The sequence below is a fragment of the Ammospiza caudacuta genome, chromosome 3, assembly GCF_027887145.1.
Source record: "Ammospiza caudacuta isolate bAmmCau1 chromosome 3, bAmmCau1.pri, whole genome shotgun sequence".
Taxonomy (NCBI): Eukaryota; Metazoa; Chordata; class Aves; order Passeriformes; family Passerellidae; genus Ammospiza; species Ammospiza caudacuta.
Window position 1 is genome coordinate 63,467,253 of NC_080595.1, and position 17,201 is coordinate 63,484,453.

At 37.5% G+C, this 17,201-nt stretch overlaps 1 protein-coding gene across 4 annotated transcripts in view; it reads right to left on the reverse strand.

Moving 5' to 3' along the window:
- The window catches only part of L3MBTL3 (L3MBTL histone methyl-lysine binding protein 3), a 77,851-nt gene that overhangs the window by 23,005 nt on the left and 37,645 nt on the right, over nucleotides 1-17,201 (reverse strand). For all 4 annotated transcript variants that reach the window (XM_058800793.1, XM_058800792.1, XM_058800791.1 and 1 more), the window contains exons 11-15: nucleotides 16,672-16,823; nucleotides 7,906-7,982; nucleotides 6,423-6,508; nucleotides 4,192-4,302; nucleotides 2,453-2,567 (exon numbers count right to left, since the gene is read on the reverse strand). In XM_058800793.1, the coding sequence (XP_058656776.1) occupies nucleotides 2,453-2,567; nucleotides 4,192-4,302; nucleotides 6,423-6,508; nucleotides 7,906-7,982; nucleotides 16,672-16,823 (541 nt within the window). The remainder of the gene's footprint in view (nucleotides 1-2,452; nucleotides 2,568-4,191; nucleotides 4,303-6,422; nucleotides 6,509-7,905; nucleotides 7,983-16,671; nucleotides 16,824-17,201) is intronic.

Here is a 17,201-nt window from a genome sequence, read left to right on the forward strand (position 1 = left end):
GGCCCCCTCCTGTTCCTCCTGAACAGCACGTGAACTTGTATCTCCCCCTACAGATAACAATACAGACATGAAAAGGTCTATTTAAATGTTTTTCCCGATGAAAGATTCTTGTTCACAGATGGATAATGAGGGACAGAGAATTATTATGTATAATTAGTCTAAAAGCCTTTTATACCAAATGTTCCAGCTATGCAAAAATTACAGAACTATCACTACACTGAAGTCCAAAGACTTGTATAGCCTTTAATGACTGTAATTGGTGAGAGAACAGGGAATTTTACCTTCTCTACCTTTATACAGAAATCATGCTTATAATGTAGCAAGTAGACTCAGAGGAGGATTTATCTGAATAGAGATGTTTCTGTAAAGAGAAGTCTTGCTTCACTGATGTTCTGATTTTGAAAAAAATAACTCCCTATAACTATTCTCTCTCCACTTAAAAAAATTTAACTCTCTAAAAATGTAATTTAAGAGAGCTACAACTGGTTGTCCATGTTTACATGAGAAGCTGCTGTTCACATCACTGTAAAACAATGTTAAAATCATCACCAATACTTGGCTCTTAATTCCCTAAGTGCTATCAGAAAGGTCATAATCCTTCATGATGACTTCATTACATCTGAAAACAGTATGAATACATGAACACTGGGAACTGCTGTAGACTAATATTGCTAACATTGCACAGCATTCACACAAAGCTTCTCATGTGAAAGGCAGGAATCTGGACCTTATCATTTCAAGTCCTATCACACAGACTGAGGCAGAAATTGCCTTGCAAAATATTTTCTTCCCTCCTTATGAAACCCTTGCAGAAGTCTGGAAATGCCTTTTAACTTACATGGAAGCAATATTAACATTTTTTAAATATTCCACATGGTAATAAAACAAAGTCATATTGTTGGATTAATATTTTACTCAGTAATCATTCTATTTTATAAGTATTTGAGTAGATTATTACTTTTTTCCTATTTAATGGATGGTCAACTTCCTCTCCTGTCATACCATCCATTTTAATTTTTGTAGCTTAACAGAAATTTACTTCTACCAGTAACATCCTAAAAGGGATGAGCAGTGCCTCCTAAGCCACCACCTAGAGGAGATGACATGCTGGGTACCTGTACCTCGTTTCTTTTAAAGTCTCCAAAACCCCCAATTTGTATATTTTATACTCCACCTAGGTTAAGATGTTTATTTATATATCAATCTTACATAATAGAAACGTTGTAACCTTATTCAGCTCTTCTGCCTTATGATACAATTTTTATACATGTGGCCACAGACTGCTTTTCCCACTGGGCTGCTCATTCAGCACACAGGACAGCACATCTCAGATTAAGAAGCAGATATGCAGCATTCTGCCTTCTCCTCATTATTCACTTTGTGCTTTGGCACTTATGGCACTCTATTCAGATTCTGAAGGCACAATGATTAACTTCCTAACAGGCAGTCATCACTGTACTGCTGGAGTGCTCAGAAAACTAATGAATATACTCTGATCACACCCTGGATAGGAGTAATTTCTTCTTGGCATTCATTGACTTGAGGTATTGTGATTTTCAGGTAACATATTCATACTTATCTCAGTTATTTTACATAATGTGACTTATCTCAGTTATTTTGCATTAATTTTTTTTCTGAGTACTTGGCATTGCTCAGCATTTTTTATTTTCCAAGCACAGCTGTTTCTGACCTTCTAACAGCTGTGAATACTCAGCACTTGTGCAAACCACAGAGTACTACATAAACCAATCTCAGAGAAGAGCACTCACTTAAAAACTCATCTGTTCAAAGTTTGGCTAAAGTGATTTCACTGCCATTACCCAGAAACTCGGTGGACTAGGCAGGGATATATTCACCAAAAAGTTTCTTCTCCCTGCAACCTTTCCCACTACTTCAACAAGTAAAGCAAAATCCCCAGAGAGGACAAGCTGGTAAATCCAGTGTTATTATTGGTACCATGTTCCCATTAGATTTATTTTCAAAGTGGGCACCATTAATTCCTCTTTGCTCAGCTGAAGAAGAAAAGGAAGTTTGTTGTTTCTGAGGATTTGCCACAGCATCTGAAAGCAGTGCCTTCTCAGTGCACTCTGGACTCCTTTGAGCCAAAAAGCATAGTAACCATCCAGAGAGATGTGAACAAAGGATCTTAAGAGTGGTACCCTGCACCCCTACTGAGTGCCACAGCAGTTTCAGTGCTGGCTTTGAGAGGGCCATTTTACACCACTTCTGGTTTTGACTGTGGTTCCTGTATTTCCATGGCAGTAAGGGTCAATAAAACCATCCACTAAAAAGTGATTAATTACCGACTGTTGATTTTGCACTAAATGTCACATTTGCAATTATTTTGCATATCTTAGTGGCTTCTCTTCTTTGAATGGCACTGGCAGGGACAAAAGGCAGCACAGCACACATGCCTTTTACCATCATTACATCAGAGTGTGGTTTCCCTTACTAAGTGGGGGCTGAAGAGGGTGTCCAGTTTTTGTACACCAGCCTGCAGGATGGATATCAGGGCTGTCCACATCAGTCCAATAATCATAAATACTATCCCAGCCATCAAAATGAACCTAAAATACAAAAAGGAGAATAGTGCATTTTGGATCAGGAAAATTCTCCATAAAAGCAGTTTACCTGAGTAATCTCTAGAAATGACATGTCCGGTAGAGAAGTCACTTTCAGAGAACAATTTCAGTTACACAGAAAATATATGTACATTACATTCTGGACTCAGGCATACTCTCACTAAAGTAAACAGTAAACAACCATATGTCATATGGTTGCTTACTGTATTGTCAGGCTCAAATCCCAGAAATAATGCAGTTCTCACATTAATATTTATATTAAAGCATGAATTTCTGCCTTTTTCATGTCTCAAAAAACACACAAAAATCCAAATGTTTTTAAATCTCCTGTTTGAACTGGATTTAAGAACAGCAGAACAGTAAAGCAAAGGACTACAAAAATGAATTTATCTATAAAAGACAAACAATCCCCTTGTCATACAAGCAACAGTTTTACTAAAATCAGACTATACAGGATAAAGAGTTGAAACTGAAGAGAAAATGAAGCATGTGACTTCACAGGACAGCACCAGTATGGGTTATGCACAATTTTTTTCACATGACAGCTAAATATCTTCAAATCTTGCATGATCTCTGTACCAGCAAACTCCTCAGATCTCTCACACACCCCAGGTGTGGACGCACATACACACAGACACACACACACAGAGCTCTTTCAACAGATGCTACAGAGTTAAATTACTGCCCTAGAAGTTACAAACCCTTTAATACATTAGACTGGGGAGTGGGATTTTTCTTTATTTTGGGATGGGGGTTTTTTCTGTTTCCTTTTTTTTTTTTAAATTTTGCATGTCCACCTTGAGGCAGAAAATGTGTAGGTGTGAAGATACTAGTTCTGATGACTTCCTATCAGCAATTAATTCAGATGATTCAAAATGAAATGTCAGCTGCATCTCCTACTTGAAGTAACAGGTATACCTAGTAAATCTGTACAAACTGCAAACATCCTTCATTTCTAATTGGATATCTGGTATATGTTAGCCCTTCTAACACTTAAGGCCTTCAGAGTGGAAACTGGTTTCATACAATGAAACAGAATTAATTCAAGTACACAGCTTCTGCAAAACACATTAAAAATACTTTAACTTCGTTTAATGCAATCCAAAGCCCAAAATTAACAGAAACTTCAGAAATGCAGAAATCACTGACAAAGGACAAAAGATCAGGGCTCTTTCATATCTCCCATGTATCTCTCTCTTCCCCTTGAAAACGTTTAGAAACAGATTCAATTAACACAGACCAAATATTTTATGGTCCCTAATACAAATATCAAAGCAGCCCTTTGACACTTGATATTAAATAATCACATTTTTTGATAGAATAGACAATTGTCTTCTATCTGGTACTCCCAAAGCAATTTTCCAGTTATATTCAACTCTGCTCTCTAACTACCCACCTCAGCACAAGTATCTAAGAGGACAATAACACAACCTATTCCAAAGGAATCATGCATAAATCAATTAGTGAAAAGCAAGAGCAAAAGCTTAGCAGGACAGAGCAATACCACTTATTTCTTTCCATTATTAATTTTACAACCTCAGGATTTTGGTTTTATGAATTCCTCATCATTTACTTAAGTAGGATAGTACAATAAGACAGAGGAACTTACTTTTATTCTATAGTCATCAGTATCTACAATGGTTGCTACTCTGATAAATACTGGATTTCTCTTGTCAACCACTTCAAGTTTCATATTTTTCTGAAAGCCATGAGAAGGTTTCTAGAAAAGAAGAACAATACTCTATGAAACAACAAAATTTCAAAATCTGATGCAGCTATAAAATATATCTAATCCATCAAAAATTTTATGCCTTTATTTTTTTAAATCTGCCCTCCCTCTACTAGAAATTCAAGCATAAAAACATAATTCAAACTAGAGTCATCAATATAGTGAAACAAAGTAACCACCTGGGGATTCCTGATTCTCCTGGAGTGGACTGGATTCAAGCCATCCAAAAATCTAAATGGGTATCTTCGGTTTGAATCAGTTTTCTTTCTTAATTTCTCTAGAAAACTTTTCCTTGAGGTTTTGGCCAACAGTTTCATTATAGTATTTAATAAGGCCTTACATACCAGCTGCCTGAAATGTCTATGAAATTGTCTACAGGAAACATATTTGTGTTTTCTGGTATGTATTTTTGATTTCATTAATCAAACCCTTTTTCAGTCTCATACTGAAAACATAACTAATTCACAGCATAACAGTAAAAAGCAGGACCAAATGCCTGGGTTTGTAATACTATTTTGATAAATTCAGCGTCTTTGGTAGGAGTATCAGATTTTGTGTTTCTCATCTGTGGTTATGAAAACTAAAGCAAAATCATTTCCATTTTAAAGGAACCTATTCACAAGAGAAGTTATGAGGTTTATTCTAATTTTTATGAAAATAATGTAATCTGTCACTCTAGGACTTTGCAGAGTATTGGTGTTTTTCCTTCAGCTGCAGTTTAAGAACTCAATTTTCCCCCCATAATACAACACAAAGCACTGTTACTGTCTCAGATATAATAAAAATAACTTCCTAATCCTTGCTAGGAGTATTTGGCTGAGAATGTAAGATTGAGAAACATTACCAAGACAGACACACCTTGGGGTGATAAACCACAGGTCATGAGTAACTCTGGTAATCCACTGACCCCAGAACTGCTATAAACACCACATTTTGCCTTTTGTTAATCCAGCTCTCAGCAAAGTTGAGAATTAGTGTCCCTAATTTGAAAAGCTGAGGCCAACGTGCTTCAGGGTGCTGTGAGACAAGGGCTGGGAGCTACCGGCCACCCAACGCTGGCTCCCAACAGCAATCCAAGATGAACAGAGGGATGGAGCCCCTCTCCCATGAGGAAAGCCTGAGAAAATTGGGTTTGTTCAGCCTGGAAAAGAGATGGCTTAGGGCTGATCTCATTGTAGCCTTCCACTATCTGAAAGAAGCCTATGAGAAATATGGAGAGGGGCTTTTTACAACGGCAGGTAGTGACAGGACACGGGGAAATTATTTCAAACTAAAAGAGAGTAGGTTTAGATATTAGGAAATAATGCTTTACTGTGAGGATGATGGGGCACTTGAACAGGTTGCCTAGAAATGTGGATGTCCAACCCCTTGAAGTGTTCCAGGCCAGGCTGGGTGGAGCTCTGAGCAACCTGGTCTAGGGAGAGGTGTCCCTGTCCATGGCAGGGGGATTGGAACCAGAGGATATTTAAGGTCCCTTCCAGCACAAGCCATTGTGTGATTCCTTTCTGCAGTGCTGACCAACACTGAAATCTTAAGAACTCAAAAAGATGGATCACTGAAAGAAACTAGCAAGAACAAAGATAAAAGAAAAGGATGTTGCCCATAAACACCAAAGCTAAGCTGGGGAGCTGCCTGTGGGTGCTGCCCACATGCCCTAGCTGCAAGCTTGCAGAAGAAAAGGTCTGCTAAAGGGCACTGAAAACAAGCCCAAGACAATGGACTAGATGGTCAAGCAGACTAATCTCTTACATTCTTTTCTACGCCGCACCATATAAAATGTACAGAAATACAAACCTTCAAAATATGTTATCATGACTCAGCAGCTATCTCATTATTTGTAATAAGTAGGCAGTAATTTTCCATAGCAAATTACACTCATTAGTAATACATTTGTAGCATTTAATCCCATTTGTAATAATTAAAATAATGCATTAATAGTTATTTATAATAATCTGATTTCTAACAGTGAACTGCAAACTTGCATAAAAATAAACCACCTGTTTGCAACTAATGAATTGGATTCATTTGGAAACATAGGAACACCATATATGTATTAAACAAATTAATTACATGAACTTAAAAGCATGAAAGAAATTAAAGCATTTTCTCACCACTTTAAAAGCCCTTGCAGGTGCAGGTAATGAACTGGTTTCTTCCAAATACTTCTCCCAAGAAAAATGCTTAGCATGTGGATAATCTGGCACAGAAGAAACATGAGCAAAATTAAACACAGCAGCGCAAAAAAATGAAGTTAATGTCTAATTTACAGAGTACCTAGCGCTTTTATAATACTGTTTTGATTTATACACTGGACTTATAAAATCATTGCAAGAAAGGCTCTTCTAAATTATCTCTGACAAATTCACCACACCGGTTAAGAGTCAACAATCCTCTCAAACACACTACTGAGTGCCTATTGTACACAATTGCTCTGGATATGAGAATATTCTGTGATTCCCTTTGCAATATAAATAATGTGGAATGGAAAAATCTGTCCACTTAACTGAGGAAATTAATTCAAGTAATGAACACTCATTCACTGGTGAACAATCTAATCAGTGATAGCTTTGTACCACGGTTGAGCACACCTGACTACTTGTTAGTCTTTTGGTGAGCAATTTTTTACTAATTTTCTAACAAAATACCCTGGACATTATCAATAATCTAAAGACATCATCAAAGAAAATGTCTGACATTTCTCAGAAAATGTCAAATTTATAAACATTCTAGGGAAGAAACACAAAGACAGCTTGGCTGTAAAAGAAAAGGCAGTGCCTGTCCTTCAAGTCTACACCAGAACTTCAAGTTTAAGTTTAAATATTAGTACTCATAAGCTAGAAGAGAACAAAACCAATTCTAATTTGTTTTACAAGGGATTCACTGAATAACAGGCTTCAATTAACTTCTAGCAGACAGACTGCTTATGACTTTTCAAGAGTGCTGGTGATTAGAATTTTTGTCAAAGTTAGTATTAACCAATTGAAACCTTCTATGTTCTCAAACCCCAGATGCCAGTTTCTGCAACAGGGCATTTAGGTCATCCAGCCATACACAACAGTCCTGGAAAACATTTCATGTTTCACACTAATGAATACACTTCCTTCATCTCTCTCACAGCATTTTCCTTCATTTCAAAGACTCCTTACAAGTTTGATTCTTGATCAGATTAAGACAATTTTCTCATCAATCTGTTACCTTGCACACTCAGTTCACATGAAGATGTTTCTCTTATGCAATGATCTCATACACCTGGAATTTGCTTTATCAGCATTTTCAGAACATGAGTCTTACAGTACTTGTCAGCCATTCAGCAAAAATTACAAACTTGTTCAGATCTCAAGGGATGTCTTTTGAGTAGATGTCTCTTTACTAAATCAGTACGTATTTGCATACTTAGTGCCAAACATCTATTCTATTTCTGTTTTCAATATATTAAGTCTTGTAAAAAAAACCTACATCTCTGCAAATATCAATTCCTAATTAGAGAAACAAAAAGGAGAATTGTAAATTGTAATGATGTAAATTTGTAAATTTTTATGATGCTAGCTGACTATAGCCACCTTAAATCTTTTAGACATTTAACAATATACAAACCTGGTGGAGTGATGAGAGTTCTTTTATGTTCTTTACACCATCCAACAGGATGAATATGTGGGCTAGCTGCCTCACACCTGGAGGAAGGGGAGAAAAAAAGAGCCTGAAAAAGCAGCTCTTCATACACCCTATTATGCTTACAAACCAAGACCTACAAGAGAGACTTAAATTCCAAACAACCCACAACACCTTCAACTTAAACTGCAAACGTAACATGAAGACACAAACACATCTAACACAAGCTTGTTACCACCTATACAAGCAAAAGACTTTATTTGCAATTTTGCTTGAACATCAAGAAAATAAGTCCTTTAAATTAGTGGTAGGTGTCTTTTGAGAAGCTATGATGCTGTTCACAAGCAGACATTCTTGGTAGAATCATGTTGGCTAGTTGCAAGAACACCATAATCCCATCAAAGACAGATGGAATCTTGCAATGCCCAAGACCAAAATTTGAAATCAGAAACTTAAAGATCTTGATTAATGGTCCACGTTTCACCTGGAGGTGGAGGAGGAAATCACATATAACTTCAACACACTGCCAATAGCAAGAAAAATTCAAAAGTGGATTCTGAGTGGCTTAAATGGAGCTATAAACATGTTACTGTAACCCAGCAGCACATAAGCAAAGTAAGTCTGAGAAAAACTCTGAAAAAAACCCCCCAACCAAAACAAAAAAACCAAAAAAACCAAAAAAACCAACAAAACAAGCATTTGAGGCCCAAAACTACACAAAAGAATTAGTGATCCAAGACTGCAAACTGCTCTTCAGAAACAGATCAAACTCATTTACTCAGAGTTAACAACTTACTTCCCGTATTTTCTGTAAAGTGCATCCTATTTTGCAGAACTGCTGTTGCCTGTGGCATGCCAGAAGAGCCACAGAAGACCAGCAGAGGCAGGGTGGGCTACCTGTGCTGGCACGTGTCTCAAGCAGTGAGAGATCACTGTCACTGTGCTCACTGGGCCAGTTACATTGTGCACAGAGAAAATCAGAAGTGAGTGCTGGCTATCAAGTCCTCTTACAAAATCAAACAAGAGACACACACTGTAAAGAAACTGATCTAAAAGCAGACAAGAGAAAACCTGTTTAAGCTTCTGTAATATTAAATTATTATATATAGAACTACATATCCTTATTACATATTGTGATATTATTTCATAACGTAACACATTTTGCACAATAAAACACAGCGTATATAATATATAATGTATATACCACAATGATTATATTAGTACTCAATATTATTAATAAAGGCAAAAAGTAAGACTGATCTACAGGAAAAGTAATAAGCTGTCAGACTCTGCTGTGAAACATGCACCATCCCTACGTGTGCATTGGTACTTACTGATGGTTTTTGAGTTGGCCAAAAAATTGACAGTACTTTTTTAATGAAATGCATTGTATTTATGTTGCCAGGATGACTAAGAAACATGCTGCTGACACAAAAGGCCAGCATCACTCTGCATGGCACTGCACTGTGCAAACACACTGTTTGCCTCTATTTAGTTTAAAACCCCCATATTATAACCATGTAATACCCATGTAGATCTGCCCTTAAGGACCTCGCTTCTCTCAGGATCCTGCCCCACCTAATTTCTTCTTTAGTTAGATAAACTCAGTATCACAGTGCACAACCTCTCTCCTCCACTATTTCCTGTCCCTAAAGGTGTTTCAGTAGCTGACATTAAATATTTCCAGCTATGCCCCCCTCTCTTATGGAGAGCCCCACCAGCATTTCCACTCTCCAGTGGCCATGAGCTCAGTGTCCCACTCACTGCAAGGACCCAGCAAAGCCAAAAATTGAAGCCTGAGTAAGATGAAGTAGCTGAGGCCTTCATTCCCAGCTCCCCAGGGAGAGATCAAGAAATCAACCTTAAGCAGCCAAGCAATAGTCTAGACTCAAATACTGTCTCCCTCCTGTGTTTTGCAAACACTTCTAAATACTTAATGAGAAAAGAAAACAAACAGAGAGCAACCAGGCATGAAGACACATACTTCATAATAATCACTGAGCAAAACACCAAACCAGTCATGATCTAGTTTCTATTTAATCTCTCTCTGAAGTCAATGTCTCCATCGTTAGGCTGGAGAATAACAGGTATTCTTGCCACTTTACCTCAACCCGAGTTACTAATGCAAAATACCAAACAGTGTGGGGCTGCTCTCTCTGACTGTTACAAAATAATTGTTATCTCTATCTACCCAGAAAGTATTAGCATGCTAGAAGTTCAAATTAATTAGGTTCCCTTAATTAATATTCTTCTAAAATATCACATGCTGATAATGTGCAATATCTAAAAGGGTGCAGTGAACTGTGCATGAGAAAAGAAGAAACTAAAGGTGAATCATGTAGGCACTCCATAGTCTTAAGATTCAAAACACTGGGTCTGCAGATCTGGGACACAAACATACTTTAGGGATTGCAAAAAGAAACACAGCACAGAAAAGATTGTAAGATTATAGATTGGACACTGGGCTATACCACATTGCAGTTTTGAACCTTCACTGTATAAAAGAAAAATGAAGGAGCACACCATAATTGAAATACATGGAGTAACTTTACTTTTTTTTTTTTTTAATCTGAGAACTATTTTACATGGTGTCTAAAATTTGGATAAACTGCAACAACAGAAATGCAGGCTGGATGCTCCAGAACATGGTCTCACAGCAAGCACTCCTCTAGCCTTCTACCTAAACAGAGTGAAGCACTAATGATGAAAAATACTGGCCAAAATAACATCATTATCTTGTGCCTATATATATATATGAAACAATTCTGCTGGTATTTCTTTGTAATGATGCCAATCAGATAATTCCAAGCAGATAAAACCTACATTAGATGGACTCTGTAATGGCTCTGACAATAGCCAAGGATTTTAATTCAGTTCACGAATACCAAATTTTGTCCTTCTATAATATATAAAGCCATATTGTATGTATTTAATTTTTATAGTATCACATCAGGTACTCTGTAAATTGCTGAAGCTGGCATCAATAAAAGGAAGCAAAGGAAACAGGGGTCCTTTTGTGATAATTTAGCACTGTTAAAACGCAGCACCTGACTCCTAGAAATGTTTTGCCTCCAAAAAATAAGAAAAAAACCAGTGAGCCATTCATGCTTCCTCTGGCCTCTTCCTTTCTCTTTACAGTAACTCTGAAGAGAAGCTAACAAGAACGTGGGGCAGCACTCCTCTCTTCAATCCCTCTTACACTGGGAGTTTTACATGTATGAGACATACTTCTGCACTGAAAAGACATATCCTCTTACTTCCTAAAAGGTTTTGAAGTAAAGTTCACAAATGATTTTCAAAACTCTCCCAAGTTAAATTTGGGAACAAGTCCCATGCTCAGGATCACTATGGTATTATCAGTATTATACTTAAAATAATCAAGCAGATGTGTAAAAACACTTACCAGGACACACCTCCTAAATGCATTTGGTTTGGTTTGATTTCTCAAGCATAGTCTGAACATACATTTTAATAAAACTCTGAAAAGGGAATGCCACTGCACACACTTTTTGCCTTGAAGATTCAAGAAGAAGCAAATGACCAAGGAACACTGCAATGAAAGATGCATTCCTGGAAGATGCTCTGACATTACAGTGAGCATGAACACAAAGCAACCTGTGATTCAACAGCATTTCAAAATAGCACTATGTAACATCTGCAGACTTTGATTTGCTTTAAAAGAAAAAGCCAGTCAATACAGATAAGCCTATGAGCAGCTCCTGCAACTGCAGTGGACTCTGGAAAAAGAAAGATCCCTGTTCCAGCAAAATCAGATCACACAGTCCATCTTCACCTACTGATTTCACACAGCCTTTTAGCTTCCAGCAGTTAATTTAACAATAGAAAGTAGAGATCAGTAAAAGTCACACACAATTTAAAGTAAAATTATTATGCTTTAATGTGTGTTATTTAATGGATATGTATCTAGTTTGGAAGAACAACAATAGACTAAGCCTTAAGAGCTGTCAACTGGAATGTTAAAGGCTATGTTGACCTTTCACAATCAATTTGCCACATCCCACAGCTTTCTATTTCCTTTGTTCCAAAACAGAAGGCAGATCATCCAGCTCACATGCTTCATAAAACACGATGATCCATGAATTGTGAGGATGCTTACTAGGTAAAAAAAGGTTACCAACACTAGCAAGAGCTGAAGGATTTTGCACCTCCAAACCTACCTACCCCTGGACCACAGCAGAGCACCAACACCACCTTCTGCCGAGCAGCAGAGACACGACAAATGCACGCTCGACTAATAAAACAAGATTACCCACACAATTCGTGTCACTTGTGAACCAGTCTTTCTGTTGTGTGAGAACATGCAGTCAGAAAAAGAAATCTAATAACCATACTGGAAACTGAAGCTAATCCAGAGAGCTGAAGCAGAGCCAAAGGCAGCAGAGTGCACCAGCTGAACCTGTAAGAGAGCCACACAGAGGGACAGAACAAGGGACAGCTTGCTGAGCTGTGGACATCTTAACTACAGAGAAAAACATCAAAGCAGGGAAGAGCTACATGATGTAAATGGCCAGGAAATAGTTCTGCAATAAGGAAAACTGAGGACAGTGATTCCCTGGTGTGTGCACCACTCTGCCTGAAAGGAACACGTGTAAGGTTCAGCAGTCCTTAACTCACGGCAGGAGGGCACAGCCCAGGGGGGAGACACACGTGGAAGACAATATTCTTCTACTGATCACTTTCACCTGTCCTGTTAATTTTTCCCAAAAATCTGTTTCACATATACAGCTCATCCCAACTAAATCAAGAGAGATGGATGATAATGCTTGCTGCTGAAAAAGTTAATTATTTCAGCAAAATATTTTCTTAAATAGGTCTCCACCTAATGCTCTGGACAGATTTTTTAATTAAATGGTCAGTATTGTCTTTACAATAAGTGCATGGGTTATAATAATTTTCTATCTTGAAATAATTTCTGATTTTCCCTTTTGAGAAACAAACCTTTGAATATTTTGATATTCACTTTAATAAGTGTAGATACAGTCTGTAATGAAAATGCTGTCTATCAAAAACCACTCATACACACATGTCCCATACACCCATAAATAATAATGTGCTCTCAAGAAAGCTACTTATACGAGTTCTTGATTGTGACATGTCAGTCATCCAACAGAGAAAAAAAATAGAAAAACATAAAAACTATCCTGCAGCCCCATCTAGTGCATAATTGAGAATACTTCATCATTGACAAGCATAAAGCTGGTGCAATTTTAGGTCAGGGCTTCTCAAAATGTAATCCAGGAGGTTATGGCATGCATCCAGAGGTGGTATAGCACTACCATAAAATATTATCATATTTTCTATTTAAGGTCTGATAGGAAAGCTGCACAGTGATTCACAGGAAACTTAGGGTCAGATAATGGTTCATTATCCATTTAAATAGTTAAATACATGCACTGTGACTCATGCTTCTTTAAGATTGTTTTATCTTCTTTTTGATGTAATATTACCCCTCCAAAAAGACAGTTCCTTTCAAAGTAGAGCAAAGTTAATTACCTCAAAAATGAAACAAGAGAAGCGTAGCTTTTGAGGACTTGGCTGCTAGGAAAGTAGTAAATACTGATGGACAACAGGGCTGGCCTCTTAGTCTCATGACAAAGTCCAGTCTGTTCCAAAAGTCATACAGATCAAAAAATGGTTCCAAAAATCAAAAGCTATTTTATTTTCACAGCAGGCTTCAGAAATCATTTTTCTGTGCAAGACAGAGAGGAACAGAGCAGTGAGTGGCACATGGGTCACTGTATTTTAACACACTCCTGGTAAGCTGATCCCAAAATCTGCCTGTACAGCCTTCTCTGCAGGGGAACTTCAGCCCAAGCCAAGGATGAATGAGGGCACCCAGAGCCTGGGATGCAGCAAGTCTGGGATGCAGCATGTGCAGCACAGCCATTGCACCACTTCTCCTGTGGGCAAACAGCAACAAGCTGGCACAGCTTCACCCCTTTCATGAGCTCTGGCTATGTTTCCATTGGTCACAAAAAAATTAGGAAGATGAGACAACCTTGATCTGTGTGTAAGCAAAACAGAAGAATATAGGATGGACCTGTATTTAATTCATAGTTCTGACATAACAAAAGATTCCCAATTCCATTTCCAGGTTCAGACAATGGTAAGAAAATGGAGAAGTCCCACTGAATGAGAATGCCTTCAGCTTTCAAAGCAGTATTATGTTTCATCAAAAGAGATGGAATAGATGGAAAGGACCTGGAGGTTTATGTTGTATAGGTCAAACTTCTCCTTCATTAAGTAAAATCTTGAATTTGACAATTTTGCTCACTTTTGTTCCATCTAAAAGCCACTATCAAAGGAAAATTTAATAGGATTTATAATACGCTGAAAGTGGCATGACCATGCATTAAAGAGCTGCTATAATGACTAATTCAAGCCAGAGTACTTACTTTCAACCAAAAATGTATTTTCTAATGCTCAGAAAGGAAGTAAGGAAGAGTATCTTCAGGCTGAAAGCCTGGAGCCTAAAAACCCTTAGGCAATCGTAATGGGTTTCTGTTGCCTGAAGTCACAATATCAGTCAACTCTCTTTTAGGTATACAAAAATAGGAAAGGTTTTTTTTAACCTCAGTGAGAAAGTTCAGCCTACTCCAAATAAAACACAAAACGTATACAGAGAAAAGAGGTACTTGTTTGAAAATAACCAACATACACAAAATAAGTAATTTCGCCTTCATTATTATTCTGAGATTGAAACTTACATGCAGGCACAAGGAAACTGTGAGGTTCAGTTATGGGTAATCTCAAAAAACCTTTTTGTTTTTAGTTAGAGACAGCAGTTGGTAGACATGAAATGTATGCACCTAAGATATTTTAAGGCCCTTACAAACCTGATATCTAAAATTAAAAATGTGAGTGGGATGCATTCAGGTTACATTTTCAGGCTCTCTTTTGGTCAGACGCTCCACTGCTATTTTCATTTGCCGCTCTTTTCTCTCATTTTCTTTCTTTCTTTCTCTACTCACTATTCTCAATGCAATGCTGAGAGGTAGACCACATTACTGAGAATTTAATTTCCATGTACAGTACTTCCAGGAGCATCTTCTTGCTGCTTCCAGAAAGGTATTTCACAATTTCACCAAAAGAACAAAACTTAAGCTTGACCTCAGTGTAAACACAGCTCCAGTGATTTCTGAAAACCTATAGGAAAACCTATCAGCTTTCCACGTCATATTTTTCATCCTTTAGGAGGGTTATATGTCATGTATTCTACATATAAAATTCAGAAAAACCACTTCAGGATACTATAACTAATATTATAAATGCAAAGCTTGGTTATATACTTGAAAACTACTTTTCCCTCTTCTGAAAAGACCGGTGGACAAAGTTCCTGTTGACACTGGAATAATAACAAGTCTGAAATTCAGTATCTGTCTGCTATATAGACTGCAGCGTTTTAGAAAGATGCCTGTGCTACCTCTGAACAAACTATGGGTTATATTGTTTCAACACACAGGGAAAACACAAAACTGTGTTTTCCCTAAAAGCTTTGCCTAACTACCATTTTAATTATTAATGCCATAGCTATTATTAGTGAATGGGCAAATGCCAAAACATTCAGACTAAGTCTCCCCATCCCCAGTTTCCTGATGCTTTGTAGAGTAAATGTATGATTTGTGTTACTTCTTCATGGAAATAATTGCTCATCTTTCTTGTCTTTGACTCATATGGTTTATTATCTTGATATTCAGTTCTTGACTTCACTTAACTGACTGTTCACTACTGCTTCAATAATTCAGTTCTACTTTGGTTTATTTGTCACATTGGCCACAAAATTATTATTTCAAGAGATGCACTCACAAAGCTTTGAAGTTACTTTTATAGTTTTGTGATATTCTCATTGATGGAGTGCCAAAGTAGTCATCAAATACAGATGAAGAAATTTTTCCTTATTTATTTTATAGGCTCAGCTACACAATTAAGTTGCCACTGCCGAACCCTGGCCATAAAGGGAATCCACAACAATGCTGTCTACCTGTTCTGCAGTAACTTACTCTCCAAAGACTGTAAGGTAAACTACATTGCTCCAAATGATCTGTCAAATAAAGATCCAAGTGCAAATACAAACCTGCACTGTAACAGCCTAAATCTCCTTCAGTATCTTTATGGTCCTAGTACATCCTGCTCCATCCACTGACTTTCCTAAAGATACACACAGCCCCTCCACCATAAAACATGCAGAAAGGTCACCTCAAACACAGGTCAGGATAGCAGGATCTCAGTTTCCACTGGAATATAGAACACAGAGGACTAAAATCAGAATTTTGCCACTATCCTGATGCTTTATAGAACATGACTACAGTTTGGTTTCAACATAAGTGGATCAAGAACCTTATGAACACATGCAGCCCTTCGTTCAATTTACAATTATAAGCAAAACTAACTCCAAGTACACTTAGTCTCATTATCATGGTGAATATTCTCCACTGAAGAGATCAACCTCAGAGATAATATGTAATTGAAACCAATCCACAACTCCAGATGCAGCAGCACACACAAACACTCACTTAGCACAACCTTGGCATTTTTTACATGCAACTTGACATGGGAAAATTAATTCCTCCCATCTGCCACTGAGACCTACTTTGGTGACCATACTTAAAAATCCAGCAAAAGTTGGTATGGCGACTGTATCACCAGCCTGGAAAGCATCACAGAAAACAGCACTTAAAGCGAACACATTTCTGATACATCTCACTAGGATACAAAACAAAAACATCATACCAGTAGTCATAACTCTCATCCCAGTTGTCAAAATGAACCAGAAAACGATTGTCCACCATGTCTGTTACCGTGGCAACACAAATGAAAGTCGGGTTCTTCTTGTCTACAGCTTCCAGCTTCATCCCCACTCGAAATCCCGACGGAATCACTGTCTACATAGAGGAAGACATTTAACTGGAGATAAATACTATAAATCCAGAAATCTTCCCATTGTCCACAACCAATATATTCATGCCATTTCCAAATTTTCCAATTAACTGTCCCAACAGAGTGGCAGCAGGCTAATTAGCTGACATGAGAGATGCTCAAACACAAAGATTTCTGGTTAATGAAAGGAAAAAAATCCTAAATATGCCGCTAAAATGAAATGTGTTAGTTTTAGCTGTCTTCGATATTCTCTCTAAAAGACCATTCTTGTTCCACAAGATTATGGTGCAAGACACAGTACAAATAACAAATCTTTAATTTAAGAATGCATCAGAAGTTTAAACAGATCACTAGAAGAGTAATGAACTGGAACTGCAGAGGTT